Raw genomic sequence first — 17,856 nt, forward strand, 5'->3', positions numbered from 1 at the left:
CTGTCTGTTTGCCTGTCTATCCGTCCGTCTATGTGAAAGTATGTCTGGGGTTTGTTTGTTTTTGCTTTTTTAAATCACTATATTGGTAGCACAGTGAGTAGGCATGACAGTAAACCATTTATAAATGTATTTTTGCACTACTCAGTCTTCAAAAACGATGGCTCTTATTTGAAACATGGCTTCCATTCCTCCATAATCAGTGAAAAGGTCTTTACTTTCATCTTCTGTCTTATTCTCTGAGCTTTGTCCTCCTCTGCAATCTTCCCTTCAACATCTCTCCCTCACAGTGAAGTTTTGGTAGCTCTGAGTTGACGTTTTCAACAGACAGAGTTAAAGACAAACCTCGCCTCTCGTGCAAAAACACAGTCAGCTCATTTGAAGATGAAGCTACATGCTAGAATAAATGAGATTTTAATATTCAGGGAAATGGGACCTTCACACCGGGACACCACACACACAAACACGTGCACATCCTCGTATTGCTCTCCATCTGCATGCCGGGAAACCTCTAAATGGGCTCTTTATTTAACACCGAGTGGCAGGTAGAATAATTATAGGGTCATATCCAATCTGACAGAAGGACAGACAGGTAGTCAGAGACACACAGACAGACACCAGTGATTCAAGACACTGAGAAGAATCCACAGACACAACAGTTAAATATCTACAGTCGAGTCATTACAACATTCAAACACCGACCGACGATACTGGAACACACATTAGGAGTTAAGGAGGCCTCTGAGGACTGTTGCAAGCTGTCACAAGACCTAAGAATGTCACAAGCTGGGACACAGTCACACGTTCAGCTCTGCAAACCTTTAGAGGCCTATGTTTGATTTTATGTCTAAAACCGGCCGAGCTGGCTCGGTGAGATGCTGCACACAGACCGGGCATCCCAAACGTAACCATTTAGCAAGATGTTGTGTATATTGCCACCGAGTTTTATGACACATATTCATTTATTACACTGTAGGAATCTCTTGTGCATGCTTCACAATATTGCTCATGTTCTTTGTATTGACACAGAAATTTATAATGCTCTTATTTAAGCCTCTAATGAGCAAAGTGTGCGTTTGGATGCTCTCTCTGCTAAGTTGCATTCAGGAATTTAAGTCCTTGCATGGTAACAATTTTACATAATTCAGAAAGGCCTTCAACCAAATGTGAGAGGGGCAGTATTTACATAGTGGCACTAAGTGCGCACCGTCCAAGATGACACTGACAACAGCAACAAACGAGGGAGGGAGGTGGAGATGAGAGAAGTGGTCACAGAAAGGTCAACTTTGTCTAAAGGAGGCTTTCCAAAACCAGTGAAGGTTTATCGCCTTAGATTTCTTACAGTAGGATGCCTTCCAGAAGGTTTTGTGGAAAACAGTCACACCCAAATTGACAAGCGTCTTGTCTGCCTTCTCTCACAAGTTAGGTTGTTCCTTTTGCTTGCAGATTCTTATTCATCACTCCTTCTCCTCCTTCTTTTTCCTGTTGTTCGTTTCTCTTCTCACACTCTGTGCTTCGTCTGCTGCACCATCTCCCTCGTGTCTAGATGACATTTTCAAAGAGCTGGAGGGACCTCATAATGTTTTCATCCTGTGCAAAGATGAAGGAAAATTAAGAAGTGGTGACTGTGAGAAAAGAAAGTCGGCCAACAATCACCATTTAATTCGTTTTACTGGCCACTAGGGGGCAGTAAAGGTCCATAAAATTTTAATGATCTCTGCAGATAAATACTGATGGAAAACTGTACTAACAGCCATAATTAATAGCGTGTACAGTGAGACTTGCAAAATCTAACAGGCCTTCGGTAAATAATAATAAATAGTTAGCAAAACTGTTGTGACTGTGGTGGTCTTTTGTGCAGACATGCTGACATTTCGGAGAGCAAATGCACTAATAACATTAGCAACAGCACTGTAGTCAGCCATCATGTTTTCCATTATATGCAAATCCTGCATTAGTTAAACTATTCTCAGTGGAAGAAGCCTTTAGAGTGAGTTGAAGAAAAAAAGCAAACAAATGAGTACCTCTTGACAAGAAAGGATGAATTCATCAATAGTCACCACACCGTCTCGGTTTTTGTCCATTTTCTGCAGATGGAAGAATACGTGATATTTAAAGCTACAAACACATTTAGTAAATCGGCCTATTTAAATCAATAGTTGAATCAGCGAGCTGCAAGTTACAGAAAATTTAGCTGGCTTAGACAGAAGCTGGTTGCCACCAGACAAGACAGGCCCCAGGTCAGTGGGAGCCCCAAAGGACTGACATACTACAGTTTGCAATTACAGTTGGAGAGACCTACCCTCCCTAAGTGACCCCCACCTGTATCCACTCACTCCAGCTGCAGCTGATTTTCATAAAATAAATGCTGCTTGTTTAGCCTTGTCTACAGGGAGGAGACAGTTGATGAATTTTATAAACGTCACATTATTTAATTTATTTACTTTGACATTTAAAATCAGTTAACTCAGCTAGCTGAGCTGCTCAGTGTGTCCAGCTCTGCTGATATGACCATGTCAAGTGGATGGTGGATTTTTTGTGTCAGATTAGTTCTATAATAATATACGGAGCAAATTTGAATTTTTACCCCTACATACTATAAAATTACCATTGGACTTGGAAACACCTTCATGTTCTACCAGAAGAGCTCGGACAGGTGACTGTGGAGATGGATGTATGAACATCTCTGCTTACAGTGCTTCCCCCACAGTCTAAGCAGAGTAGACAGGGATACGTTGCAGAAACTGGATGGCTGGCTTGATGGATGCATATTCAATGAGGTTGAGATTTGGTCATTGTATATTTTGGGTGGATGTTGCAGCCAACAGTAACGGGTCATTTATTTTCTACTGTAGCGACTTTTGGATAAGTAAAGTAGGCAGTGCTAAGCTGATGTTGTCGGTTTCATTGAATATACAGCTGAAAACTCATCTTTTTAAACTTGCTTTTAGTTGATTTTTATTTTTATGTTTTAGCTTCTGTGAAGCACTTTGTGACTTTTATCTTGAAAGGAGCTATATAAATCAAAATTTACTTTACTTTTACTTTATAAATAAAGGAAGCAGATAATGGTACCTGAAAGAAGGCATCCACATGCTGTTTGGGTGCGTCATTTTTCAAAACAGGGTAAGTGTACTTCCCCATCATGTCATAGATTGCTCTGACGATGTCTGTCATCTCCTGTGAAACAGAACACAGACACCATGAGTTATGATGAATAAAACCTGACATGTGGAAAAAAGAAGAAGTTAAGACAAACCTCTTTGTTTATGTATCCATCTCTGTTGATATCATAGAGGTTAAAGGTCCACTGTAGCTTCTCGGTGACAGAACCTCTCAGCAGGATGGACAGAGCTGTTACAAAGTCCTGATGGAGAACGAAGCAGATATAGAATGACAAACTGAATAAGGGAGGCGTATGGTAGGTGAGTATCAAAGAGCTGAGATGTATTGAGTGGAAATGAGTTAGTATAAAGCAAACCTCAAACTTTATGGATCCTGTGTGTCCTGTGTCAAATGCATTGAACAGGTAGTGCGCGTAGGTGCTGGCATCTGCAGGAGAAGAAGAAAAAAGTTGCTAATACACTGGCAGGAAAATGTGCAGAGACAAAGACGAACATAAATGCAAACATCACAGCACACACACACACACACACACACACACACACACACACACACACACACACACACACACACACACACACACACACACACACACACACACACTTCACCTCCATGTGGGAAGAACTGGGAGTATATTTGCTTGAAGGTGTCTTCATTTACGACACCACTTGGACACTCCTGGAATGAGAGAGGGACAAAAGGACAAAGTTTAAGGGCAATGTGAAAACTGAACAAGCACAAACGAAGTAAACAGAGTACACAGGAGGGTGTAACAGTGGAGAAATACAAAAGCCGATAAGGCACGGAGATTGGATAAATCCAGACTTGATGATGATTGGTCATCAAAAAGCCATATTAAAGTTGCTTAAAATGATTACAGTCTAATTCCTGACAATCACCAAAGGTACATCTAATTACAGTTTCTGACTATCACAGCAGGGTGTCTCTTATGAGACTATTTTTGATAAAGAGCTTTAAGCTAAAGAATGCAACCTCAATATAAAATATACTTTACGACAAAAATCTGTGAAAGTAGTAAAGAACAAAAAAAAAACCCAAAACAGAGTATATCTGCATTAAAATGGTAGTGTTACAATTAAGTGACAAATGAATAAACTCTCCCAAAAACGCAAAAAGAAACCTGGAATGTTTAATCTCACAACTTACTGCATGTTACTGCGTGACCACAAATGCAGACTGTACTCTGGCCCATTTATTTACCTGTGAAAATTATTCACTCTGACATGAAGCAGAGTCATTGTTACTGAAATTAAATGTACAGACTTAGACAAAGAAAACCAGGAGGATAATAAAACCACTTTGTTTCACTAGAAGAAATGTAACAGTGTTGTGTACTTTGAATCCGGGCTTTGGCAAACATTGGCTCAGTATTAAAGAAGAGATTATATATTCTCCGTGATTTAGGTAAACCGGGTTACTGCACAGGCGTGCATGTAGCACCGCAGAGGATTTTTTTGGAAATCAGAGAAAGAAAAAAAAGGTCTGCATGTCCAATATGATGATGGATGTTCATAATGATCTTCACACTAATTTGCAGCTATTTAGGTAGGTCAGCTCAGTAAAACCCATAGAGTGTATTTAGATGTTATGATATACCTATCTCCCTCTACTTGCTGCTTGCAGTACAGGTTAAAAGCACCACCTCTGCTATCATCCGTGTATATAAGCCAATACAAAGTTAAAAAAAAATTAAAAACTACATAAATACAAATCATTCAAATGTCTTTTGCTACTGGGTGTTTTTCTTTGATTTAGAGAGATGTTTTTATTGTTTATGCTCTCATACTCAAGTTACAGACAGTTAAGCGGGAGGAAAGTCGTGATGAAAAAACTGGAGGTGAAGTGTTGCAGTGCACTTTTACAGTCACTTACATTCTTGAAGCCCCTGTAGAGCACTTGGAGCTCTCTTTTACTGAAGTTGGTTTGAGCTTCTAGCTGGTCGAGGCCCTCCGGTCGATGGCAAACCATTGTCATCTCCAAGTCATCATCAGCTTTGTCTAAAGGGTAAAAAAAAAAAAAAAAAAAAAAAAAATATATATATATATATATATATATAGGGGAAAAAATCAGTATTAAAGAGTAAAAGGATAGATGTAGATAGGAAGGGAGTGACTGTTCAGATGAAGAGAAAAGGACAACATTGGCTCAGTCAAGTCATATGTATGCACCGGGTTTGAACAAAGTTCTTCAAGCAGAATGATACACACTGTGACCAAAAAGGCGAAGGAGAGGAGAGGATGAAAGATGGAGGTGCAGAGAGGTAAAGGTCAGTTTCGCAGCTCTACGCTGCTCCTCTTACCGGCCCTATCATTAACAACTCATTACTGTCCTCGCTGGAGGGGAGGTTGAAAGAGGACACACCACTGACTCTGACTTAACACACACACACACACACACACACACACGGTGGTTATAGGTGAACACAACAATATAAAATTAAGACATTTTCTCTCGCCCTCTTTTAGAGACACTCATTTACACATTTAAACCAGTGAACAATTTCCCCCCAAAGCAATCTACAATGTAATAATTATGCATAGTGTTATAACTGTGCATAATTTAATAGAAGTAGTAATAAAAATTCTGAATATGATAAAATGGTCATGGTGCCCCCGTTATGTTATCAGCCCACTGAATGACTGTTATCAGTAGGCGGCCTCCTCCACAAACTTCCAGGCTCAGTAGGAAGTTATCACCACATTTACTGGCGATCGTGCCGACTTGCTGAACAGAAAATAACAGGTGTGGAGTTTTTTTTATTTATTATTATTATTTTTTTTAATGCAAAAAGATGATACAGGGGGAAAAAAAAGCTTGGGTTAAGCTTGTAAAATGGCCCATATTTCACTGTTTCCATAACTTTCTGCAGAACAACTAGCATTAAAATTCACAGCTTACCAGATGGTGAGTCATGCTGTGTTCACATTATTCCATACCAGTTTTTTAAAACATGCATATATGAAGAATATCAGCCAATATACACTCACCAGCGACACAGTTAGGCACCCTTATTCATCTGCTTGGTAACGCAAGTATCAGCCATTTAAACAGACCTCAGTGCATTTACATTCCAACCAAATTATACAGAACAGCATCTCTGAACTCACAACACTCTGGCATTACACAACTGTTGGTGGTGTAATGTCGTAGGGGATACTTTCTCTGCACTAATTGGGCTCCTCATTATCAACAGAGCATTGTTTAAACTCCACCTGAGTATTTCTGCTAACCATGTCCATCTGTTTATCTGACCTTTATGACCAGGATAACACATACTGTCTCAGAGCTCAAATCATCTCAAATTGGTTAGCTGATATGAAAATGAGTTCACTGTAATCAAATGGCATTCATATTCACTGGATCTCAATTTAACAGAGCGCCTTTGGGATGTGGTGGAACAGGAGATTCACATCTGCAGCCGATAAACCTGCAGAAAGAAACTATGTGATGCCACCACCTCAATATTAATAAAAAAAATCTCCGAGGAATGTTTCCAGCACCCTTCTGAATCTGCAGCTAGAAGAATTAAGGCGGTGCTGAAAGCAAGAGGGAGTCCAACCAAGTACTACCAAGGTGTACCTAATGAAGTGTATCCCTAACAATCTGTATCGACATTGGCCACAAGAATCCAGCCAGGCTCTAATTAAAGCTGAAAAGGGCCATGGAGTGGCGTGATTAGATTCCAGCAGTAGACACTATTAAAATTAGCAAATGGCAGAACCTAAATAAATAAAAAAAGATGTTGCTTTTGTTGAAATAATGAGTTGCTGAGTTTAATGAAGGCTGATGTCTTAATGTCTGACTAAGCAGCATAAGAAAAAGATCCCATTAAAAGCTGATAAAATCCTCAGAAATGTTTGTTCTTTTCATTTATCCTCGTGAAATTAAGGCTGAAAAAAAAAGGTGAATGGTCCTATTAGTAGAAGCTGTTATGCACTTCCCTGTGTTTGCATCAGTTAAGAAGATCTATGAGAGATTGTAATCACCCAGTTTGTTTTTCATAGAAAATTATGGACCATTTCCCCTTTTAGCACACTAGTCATTATCACTATCAAAGTCACTATTGTGCCTACTGCTGTCCAGACGAAAATTTAGCTGAATGTGTTTTGAACAGTATCAGGCACAGTGACAGTGTCCAGCACAGGCACAAAGCTAAATCTTTTGAATGGTTCCCATTTAGCTTTAATTGGTGTCACGGGGTGCAAGGTTCACTCTGTCCTTGGCAGTTCACATTTTGAAACATTAACAGTTTTGAAATGAGACATTTTTATCTGTGTGACAAAACCATTAGTGGTTTGTAAAGCTTCATTACACCAGTCCCTCTTCAGTTCTATTCTCCCAGTGAATGATGGGTACTGAGATGGCATTTCACTGAGCAAGGCAAAGACTGCTTTATCTCACTGCTAAATTAAGCCTGAACTTTTCAGATTTCAGATTCAGTATTCAGAACTTCACACAAAAAAACCTAAAGTTTGCCATCGTAGCTTAAATCAGCAGGTTTGAATTCTACAATCAAATACGATATACTGACTCTTTGGCCTGCTGACTCACACGTTTGTCAGATGTGGCCGTAGAGATGCTTTGAAACGGTGAGAATAGTCTCATGTGCAATGATATTATCTAACGGTGCACATGTCAATTTAAAGTATAAAAGTCACGATAAAAAAATCAAAATAATTTATTACGCGATTCAGTAAGTGCTTGCTGAATTGTGGTCTCACATTTTGTACTTTATGGGAGCAGTATGACTTTATGACTTTGTATAACTTATAATGTTGAGTTGTAGTCTCTTTATATAGCTCCTTACCCCTCCTCCCTCAACGTGTTCAACGCACACAAACACAGCTACCTGCAAACACACACACATGCACACACGGTCACACATTACTTGAAGGTCATTTTCATCCCAGCAGATCAGACATTGTCAGCGTCACACTGGGGTACTGAGATGTAGGTTTTGAGGTTCAGGCTCACACACACAGACACACAAACACACACACACACACACAATCGTGTGAATTCATCTGATAGGCCTCTAATACCTAATCATACCAGCACAGTCACCGTTACACTCCAAGCAAAATAACGACCAGACACGACGTCCATATTATAGTAGTATCATATATAATTACAAAAGGCTCCATTATAGAGAGATTTTATGTTTTAGCATACATAGCATGTGTAAACACGTATATCAACTATACTAAGGTCTTAAAAGAGAGGGTGTCTGATTCTGTGCAGAGCTGGAAAAGCCCTTTAGGCAGAATCTGTGATTCATGGACCTTAATATCAATACATCTAAGGTAAGTAAATTTAAAGAACAAATACCTCACAGGTGAGATGGGGAAGCATTAGTTAACATTCATACACCTTTAAAGAGTAAAATTCCCCCAGAGACTAAAAGTTCCACTGATCATCAGAGAGAAAATCTCCCTTGTGGTCTTCATTGACTAAAATCATCTCAGTTTCTTCATTTCATTTCATTATGAAACAAAGTAAAACCAAATGTAGGGAAATTTTGTAATATATCCAGCACTATGGCATTAATATATATTTTAAAATATGCAAACGTCAAATTAAAAACTCAGACTACAAAGTTCTGGAATGAATCCCAACACCAGTGGCACTGTTAACATATAGAGATTTTCTTAAATCTTTGGTTTTTATTGAGCTGTGGCTGTATGAGGCTCTGTTTTCTTTATAGTACATGACAGATGATGTTTCTGTACTGCAGCAGAATTATTATAAGTGGGGAAAAGCAATGCATGTGCATGAGTCAACTGCAGATTCGCATCATTAAAATGAGCAGGAGAAATATATATATGCACGCACAAGTCCTCTACAGCAGTTCCCTGCTATGAGTAGTTAATGACAGAAGTTCAGAATTCATGTGGGTAAGAGTGCAAATCTGACAACAGAACAGCCAGCAGCAGTTTGCATTTATTAACTGCTTATTTTTTTATTTATTTCATTTATCCCTGTTTTTTTTTTTTTTTTGCGTCTTGAGAAAAACTATAACATTCGCTTTGCTGGTTGACAGCCCAACAGCAGTGGAAACACTCTGACTTTGTTGGTTGACTTAAAGGTGGATGATAGTATAATGACTCACCCTCCACAGTGATGACTCCCAGCAGGTGCAGCATTTTGACGGCCCCACAGCACAGCAGAATGATGGCTATAGTATGTAAACTGTTCTCGCTCTGCTCTTCTCTGTCCATTCTGATTATTTTCTTCTTTTCTTTGGACTCGCTGTTTATCCTGAAGCTTTCTGTCTTCAACTTTTCCCGTACTTCCTTAGCCCCTTCTGGTTTTTATTCCTTAAGATGCTTAACTTTGCACAATAAGGAAAAATTGAACTCCAAACTTTCAAACACTGGTGGTGGTTTTTCACTACAATTCTAAACAAGGTTGGCTTTTAAACTTTTTCCTGCTCTCTCTCTCGTGATTATAAACTTTCCATCTATCTTGCTTCCTCCCACAGTGAAATCAGCACTCACCTGCCTCTCTCTGTCTCTGTCTTTTTATCCCCCCTTCTCTCTCCTCCCTGGGGCATCTTCCTCTCTTATCCTGACCTTCGCTCTATCCCACACACCCTCTCTCTCCCCACAGAGCCCCACTCCCCCCTGTATTACAGTCGGTGTCCTTCACTCTTTGGGGCTTTACAGTGAGCACACTGTAACAATGATAAACTCACCTTACACCGTACCGCCATATGTGTTTGTTTTGTGACTGTGTACAAGTTCATGAACAGATCAGGACTTGATTAATGGCTCCCATTAAGACACACAGTCAGCTTCAAACAACAGACGGCCTAATTCACCACAAAGTGACTTTTCTAAACATACCTTTCATATACCGTACTCTATAATATAAACAGCACTTTGTATAAATCAGTACCTATGAATACACGCACTGAGAGAACATCTATTCTAATTTGCCCTGTGGGCTTTATAAAAATTGCAGCAAGCCTGAATAACAAGAGTATTGGGAACTATAAGAACTGCTATAACCTTTGTGGACCACCAGGGGGTAGCAAAACCTAACACAGAGAACAGTACCATGATTGCTAAAAATGTGATGCACATTTTAATGTTTAGCTTTCTCATAGAATATCGGTGCAGTGACCAATTTGATAAGCTGAACAAAGATTTTTGCTCAAATGCGATTTATTTTAATGCATCCACACAATCAAAATCACAGTGAAACAAAGACTAAATTGTAAATTCTGTGCTCTTAACAAGATGGCACTCATTTAAAGTCTTTATGTGTATGCAAAGAGAAGCTTCACTAGCCAACTGAGCTGAAGTACAGCCGCTGACTTGCAGACTGCAGGGGGCTCTGCCGTATCAAGAGGTTTCCCACAGAGTTGTCGATTGCAGGTTTGCTTTATTTACTGTTGTGAAATTACAGTAGCAGTGCTGGGGAAAATTTAATTTAGCGGCAAGAGTAGAATTTAATCCAATTTGTCAGACATTTGCTCATTAGTATAAATGATTAAGTGTAGTTTAAGTTGTGTTCATTAGCTGTCTTCACTGGGATTTTCTGTTGGGATATTATACACAGGTACAGCGATTGTAGCAAACTGAAATCTGTTTTCTCATTTGTAGTGAGTGTAGGCTTTTATTCCGCTGTTTACCTCATCTGTCAATACATCTATTTAATCTGCAGGAGGCTATATAAACTTTGAAAGGGGTCGACGAGTCAGTAAAACTCAGTTCTTCTCAATGACAGCGATGCTGAGGTGAGTTTTTGAGGATATTGTGAAGTTTTCTGTCAGTAAGCACTGTTGCATTTGGTGTTAGCTGCAGTTAGCCTATATTAGCCTCTGTTAGCTGCTGTTTGCTAGCATTGGTGAAACTTTCTTTGAAGTGGCTCTAACAGTGTTGGACTTGGACATTAAGTGAATAAACTCTCATACAATGTGAGGAAGTAATCAAACTGTTTATCAGAAGGAAAGTGTGATTTTTAGGACACTAGAACCCAACATTAGCTGGCATTATTTTAGCTTATAAGGAGCTGTTTTTGATATTTAGCTTGCTTGTTATCAGAGAGGGTGAAATGTCTAATCTGCTGACAATAAATAATTGCATCAATACTGGGAATGAATAAGCGTGTTTAGGAATGTTTTTGGGTGTTAACCGCCTTGAATTCAGTTGAGGAAATGAGGCTTGAGGAGAGGAGGAAGATGATGAAGTGGAAATGAGGGAGGAAACAGAAGTGGAAGAGGAAGAGAATGACATGGTGAGAAAGAGCTGATGAAAATATGCATTTACAAATACTAAATGGCCACAGATAGCTTGAAAGAGCTATTTACGAGTTATTTATGAGCTTTCACAAACTAGTGTCCTCTCCTGCGTATGTTTGATGGCTTAATTCTACATCTAAGTCTATGAAAATATATCAGTTTATTGCTAGATAAGATTGGTCGATACCTTTAACACACTATCGTCTAACACTTCACTGAGTGAAACTGTCATAGGACAGGTATCAATCCATCACAGGGCTTCATATGATATTCAGTGAAATAATACTTTTGCATGGACAACCTACCATCAAGCCTTTGAAGCCTCTAACTTCAACAATAACTGAGTTTACTAACAAACAGCTAACAGTTTCCATTTGGCATATGCTCACCATCTTTGTTTACGCTCACGTGCACACACCCACACACAGTTGGCAAGCTCCGCGCAGGCTGTTAGGAGTTTTTACTGATGCGCGAGAGGATGGAGACAGTGTGGAAAAAACAAAGACAGAGCAGCCTTGTACAAAGGTATTTTCTAATTCTACTAACTACAACTGTTCAATTTGGCACACATTTCTATTTGGGAATACAAAAAAATACAGCACTTTAACAATCCTGTCATTTTCATAAAAATCTGCCTAAATCAGTAAATATGATTTTTTTTAATGTTTCTCAGAGAGAAAAACAGTTTAATACATTTAAGGAAGCAGAGGACTAATAGATTTTGAAGCAAAGAGGAACACGCTTCAAAAACAAAGTAACACACACAGACTTGCTAATTTAATACTAATACTACTAATACTAATTCTACTCTACTGTAGCTAATCCTCTTCATCCAAGCAGTGATTTATAAGGTACAGAGAAAATGAATGTGCTCAGTGAGAATTTCACAATCGAAAACATTTTGGACACATCAATACACAGTCACAACATGTACTGAATTACAAAGCTATTATTGATTAGTTTTGAAGCATTACAAAACAATAAAATAGATAGTGCTACGCTGTGTTGAGCACACTGAATATTTGAAGTAATTGCTACAGTGTTCTTGTTTGGTTCCCGATCAAAGGAAAACACTGAGCTTGAGCATTATGCTGCTCCAGTAAAACAGAAAATGAGTTACTAGAAATAGACTGTGTACACGAGCTTGTGTGATCTTCTTCCTTGGTTAGCAGTTAAGATCCAAAGTTACTTTTAAGTTCATTTCGCAATGTAAATTCATTATAACATGTCTACAGATGTAAACTAACATTGAATTTAGGAGATATCACCCAGTTCTACATATCTAATCCCAACTCATTGTCTTTACTCTACATAGAGTTCAAAACCTAATTGTGAGCCTTTGGGGGATTATTATCAAATGTAAAAGAAGTCTTCTGATTCAGGAAACCTCTTTTTAAACACATGAAAGTGTGTAGTGGTGGAATATATCTGGTCATATAACTTCTGTAAAGTTTTCATTGAACAGGTGAGGTCTAGAAACCTACATCATCCGTGTTCCACAACAAAATCTGCAAACTTAGCAGATAAAGAAAGCCTAAATAAACCCAACCTAGAAAGCAACCTCGAGAACTTCACTTCCATCTGCTGCGTAACCTATTATAAACCGTGGTGTCTGACAGTGACCAACAGCCTGAGCCCATTTCTTTCAGAGCTTGTTCAGAGTGTTAAGCGGTGGCCTGAGCTGCCAGCAAAGAAAGACTACCTGTCACTCTCCCCAACAAGCACTCTAACACAAAAAAGCCCCTCTTACGTCTGTACACACCCTCTTCCTAAAGCCCATGGAGAGGATTTAATTCCTAACTTTCTCCTGACCACTCCTGCCTCTGGTATTTAATGCTGCGCTAATTTCTTCTGCATCTCTTCCTTTCTTCTGTTTCCCACTGATTCCTTCTTTCTCCTCCATTTCTTATCTCCCCCCCTCTGCCAAACTCTCCTCTCAGTCCGCCACTCTATCTATGCCATGCTCTCTCTTTCTTTCTAGTACCGTGTCCTGTAATCCTTGCCAGAAAGTATCTCATTTGCATAATCTGAATTAGCCTAATCTGTCATCCTGGCCGGCTAAAGAGGAGTTTCTCTTACTGGCCTCTGCATGGTGGAGCGTGCTTTCCAAGAAAGAGGCAACTTAAATAGCTGCAAGCAACAGTATAAACCCCGGAAAAGCTGAATATATAATCATGTTTCACGCAGTGAATTTGAGCCCTCATTCTGAAACATATTGTTTTCCATAGTCAATATTCAAGTCATGGGACATAAGGCCAATCCTTTACTGGCTTTTCAGTGCTTCACTGAAGGTCCAGTGACTTGTTATATTTGGGGACACACACATAAACACAGAAAAATAAATTTATCCAGTCACATGGGCTAAAAACAAGGCAGAAATCCAGAGTTATTGACGAACAAAGCATTTAAGCACCCGTGTGTGTAAAACAATAAACACTCACACATATCACTGCTTGGATACTGACCTTCAGCCTGCTGAAGGAGGACTGTTTGGATTGCTAAAGTATGTTCAAACAAACACAGGAAAGTGTGTCACTTTTTTTTTTTGGCTACTGTTGATTATGTTTTCGAAGAGGGAGTTATAAATACGGCTCATTTAGACACACATAGCAGCACGCCAGTATTGATTTTTGAGTAAACATATGTCTAGACTCTGAATCTGCAGAACACACAAACACATACACACACACACACAGGCAGAGACACACTGCTGGATGCCAAGAGGATGAGGATGATGAGATGACTTAATAAGCACTCACACCAGCTAATGGGAGTGTGGGTGATGCAGAGAGGGAGCAAATGAGAGAAAGAACAGCAGCATAAAAGTGAGAGGGGAGGAAAGGAGCGGTATGGAGCAGATTATGATGGTGGTGGCGGCATGCGAGAGTGTGGTGGGGAAAAATTAGAAGAAAGTAAGATGAAGAGGGACAAATGTGGGAGGGAGAAATGGGGGAAACAACTGGGAGTAGAAAAAGCAGTGGGAGGATGTGAAACTGAAAAAAACAATAAGAGGAAGAGGTTCAGGGGCTGGTAGGGATGAAGCAACTAGCAAAACAAAAGAAAGATTAGAGGGAGAGAGAGATTGACAGAAAATAAAAGGATAGAGGGAGATTGAGACAACATTGCTGCAGGGAGTAAGTAAGGGAGGCAGTGAAAAATGGAAAATTCACCAGGGAGTGGAAAAAAAATGCCAGGTGAAAATTCTTCTGGAGAGATGAGTTGTCAGAGGCCACCGCAACAGATGAGGAGGAAAACAGGAGCGAGCCTGCCAGACAAAACCATGCAGACAAGACAGTAGGAGAAAACTCCCACCAGAAAGAGCCTGTCAGAAAAAGGAAGAAAAAACAACTTGGCAGAAAATAAAGGAAGTTGAGAGAACAACACGCAGCCTTGATGAAAACAGACAGTCCAGACAGGCATGTAAATATTCAAGCAGGTGCAGGACACGAACGCGGCGAGGGTATTTTCTGTCATGACACAGGAGTGATGAGCTCATGCCCAGAAGATCAATCATGTAGAAATTTAATCTCACAATATTATAGCCATGCACTGTCCCCCATTTTCAGCGTTGCTGTCAGTGTTGTGAGGATAAGTTATCTGCAACACCAAAGAAAGAAACGGGCGCCTGCATACATACAAGCCCCGCCGCACTAATCCCGCATAAAGCTAACATGTCAGAGCAGGAGAAAGATGCTGAAGTAACAACAGCTGAATTACAAACAATTCTCTTCCCCTCCAACCCCAAATAGCTTCACAGCTCCACATCCCATTCTTTTTTATCTCTTCGCTGGGTATTTGTGGAGGTAAAAAGACTTGTTTTCATTTGCAGCAAGAGTCAGATTTCATGCGTTTCCACAACTTAAGTGCATCCACAACCACCTCATTTTTCAAAATAGCAACAAATTTACACCTAGCTTTTTTTTGGTTTTGAACACCCTTAGGGAAAAGTGCTTGTCTGAGTTAGTGGTGGAGTGGAAGAGCTTATTCAAAAGATGAAGCCAGCCATATGCACTGATTTGGAAAAGGTCCTGTTTGGACAGAAAACTGATAACAGTCTGCCTCGACAAATAAGTTTAAATGACTATTAATAGGGGGTAGGGTTGGGGATTTTTTTTTCCGTCTGGCACTGATCTCCTGCTCACTGTGCCCATTCATTGTAGTAGCCACATTAGATTTGTAAGACTTACATAAATGAGGTTTACAGGATTTCTTTTTTAGAATGAGTAACGAGGGAGTAAATCATTTCTTACAGGCAACAGGTTTTCATACATCCCGCTTCTCGCTTCATCTGCAAATTTGCATCTCTCACTATCTGAGTCTCTTTCACGTGGCCTTGACTTACTTAGGAAAACCCCAATCTCATCAAAAAAAAAAAAAAAAAAAAACCCAAACCCCACCCCACCCACCCCAAACCCCACATCTTTTGTTGCCATGGTTACGGTGCTTCCAAGGTAACAGCAAGACAGAAAAGCAGTGTGTGAGCAGAGTGACAAATACCTTCGACATGTGTGTGTTTACCAGCGTCGAGGCTCGCGTCTGAGCATGCAGCCAGACAGACAGACAGAGCAGCACGCGTGCGCACGCACAGACCAAAAAAAAGAGAAAGAAAAAAAAAAAAGAGCCAGCTCTTAGATTCCTCCCTCGGTTTGCTGTGTCAAAAAAAGATAAGCTCAACAACAATCACCTGGGTGCACAGACACTGCCTGGCTGAAAGTTTGTTGTAGAATAAACAGATTCACTTTTTTGTTTCCACTGGGAACACCTGTTGGTCTCTATATTTCTTCCTTTCTCTCTCTCGACAAACCATCTGCTCCCCTTCTTTCACTGCATCTTAACTGAAATACCGGCAGTTATTAATCTTCGCTCTGCAGCTTTTCGTACCTGCGCTGTATACATTGTGCCGGAGTGAGCGTGTGTGTGAAAGCCACAACGACAACACACTGTCAAAAGTTTCACCGCCCGTATGCGTGCATCCATGCGCGTGTGCCGATTAGAAAAAGAGAGAAAAAAAACCCCACATTATGTTTGTGTGTTTTGTGTGTGTGAGTATGTCTATGCGTGCGTTCATGTTTGTGTGTGTATTCCCTCACCCCTGGATGGCCTCCTCTGCTTGGTCTGCATGGTCAACGTGCCCACCACAGCCCCCATGTTTGCCGCCGTCGTTGTGGAAACAAGTGCGTCTGTGTGTTGAAGTCTGTGTCTCTTCGTCACGTGTTTCAGCGGCTAGAACGCACACGCACGCACTCCCTCGCCCTCTTTCCTCCTCTCATCCTCTCCTCCTCTCTCTCCACCTCCTCTCTCAATGGCTGCTCTAGGCAGAAACCCTCCTTCCATCATCCCCTCTTTCATCCTTTCACACTCCATCTTGTGGCGCTCCTCCTCTCTTTCTCTCTCTCACTCTCGCCCCCTTTCTCCCCAAACTCCTTCACTCCCTCCCTCCCCTCCCTCCCTGCTCCTTGTTTTTCATTAGGGGCTGTAGTTGCCCTCCCTCTTTCCATTTCTCTCCCTCCCTCTCTCTCCATCTATCACCCTCCCACCCTCACAGCGAGGCAAGAGCCCGAGAGGAGCATCAGTGATTCAGTATGAAATCGCCAGGATGTTGATTCACTAAATTATAAATTAATATTAGTATACCCATTGACTTGTTGATGATAACGCCGCATGAATCGCTCTGAACAAAACAACAAACATGCCCTGTTACATCTGCACACCTAAACTCATCTGTTTCCTTCTAAAGGAGAACAAATATGCAAATAGATACTTGCTCAAACACTGACTGGAGAGGTAAATATGAATCACGGAGCGAAGGGGAAACACGTGAATGTGACGGGAATTACGAAGAGCCCTGAGCTTTGCTTCCTCAGCATTGCGATTTGTTCACGAAAAGGCCACTTTAGTCCATCAGCACCTCCGCTGACTTCATCCATCGCTCTTGTTAATCCATCCTTACCCATGAGCAGGATGGATAAAGGGATGGAGGGTGAGTGAATGAGTGAGGGAGCGTGTGTGTGGTGGCAGATTGGCTTCACGGGTCAGGAGAAACAGCTGAAAGTCAAGGATGTGAGAAAAGAGAGAGATTAAAGTGAGAGGAGGCAAAGGATGAGAAGAGTGAGATATTTAATATGGCTCTAATAGAGGGATCAAGACGAGTGTCAGATAATATTGCAGGAGTGTGTGCTATTCCCTTTAAGAGCTGCACACACAAAGATGAAATCACATTTTAATTACAGACTAATCGATACAAACAAAGTAGACCACTCTAAGTAAGGGAAGTGTGAGAAGAACAGGAAGACAGTCACAGATGACAAACCAAATGTGCTGCACATGAAAGACTGAAGACTGTAAGCTGAAACGCCACTTCACAAAAATACTCAGTTATAAGTAAAATTCCAAAGAGTAAATATAATTATGTACAGTTTTAAAGTGAAATTGTATTTACACTTTTTTATGGTCCTCGGTCTGTGACCCAG

At 40.4% G+C, this 17,856-nt stretch overlaps 1 protein-coding gene across 3 annotated transcripts in view; it reads right to left on the reverse strand.

Moving 5' to 3' along the window:
- Positions 1 to 64: 64 nt before the first annotated feature.
- The window catches only part of LOC120724057 (Kv channel-interacting protein 1), a 44,459-nt gene continuing 26,667 nt past the window's right edge, over positions 65 to 17,856 (reverse strand). For 2 of the 3 annotated variants that reach the window (XM_040015994.1, XM_040015995.1), the window contains exons 2-8: positions 5,014 to 5,138; positions 3,729 to 3,798; positions 3,479 to 3,549; positions 3,257 to 3,364; positions 3,073 to 3,177; positions 2,022 to 2,084; positions 65 to 1,587 (exon numbers count right to left, since the gene is read on the reverse strand). In XM_040015994.1, the coding sequence (XP_039871928.1) occupies positions 1,540 to 1,587; positions 2,022 to 2,084; positions 3,073 to 3,177; positions 3,257 to 3,364; positions 3,479 to 3,549; positions 3,729 to 3,798; positions 5,014 to 5,138 (590 nt within the window). In that variant the 3' untranslated portion in view covers positions 65 to 1,539. Of the gene's footprint in view, positions 1,588 to 2,021; positions 2,085 to 3,072; positions 3,178 to 3,256; positions 3,365 to 3,478; positions 3,550 to 3,728; positions 3,799 to 5,013; positions 5,139 to 16,476; positions 16,742 to 17,856 lie in introns of those variants that run through there. The other variant, XM_040015996.1, reaches the window with a different exon arrangement.

The sequence above is a fragment of the Simochromis diagramma genome, unplaced genomic scaffold, assembly GCF_900408965.1.
Source record: "Simochromis diagramma unplaced genomic scaffold, fSimDia1.1 OVJJ01000685.1, whole genome shotgun sequence".
NCBI lineage: Eukaryota > Metazoa > Chordata > Actinopteri > Cichliformes > Cichlidae > Simochromis > Simochromis diagramma.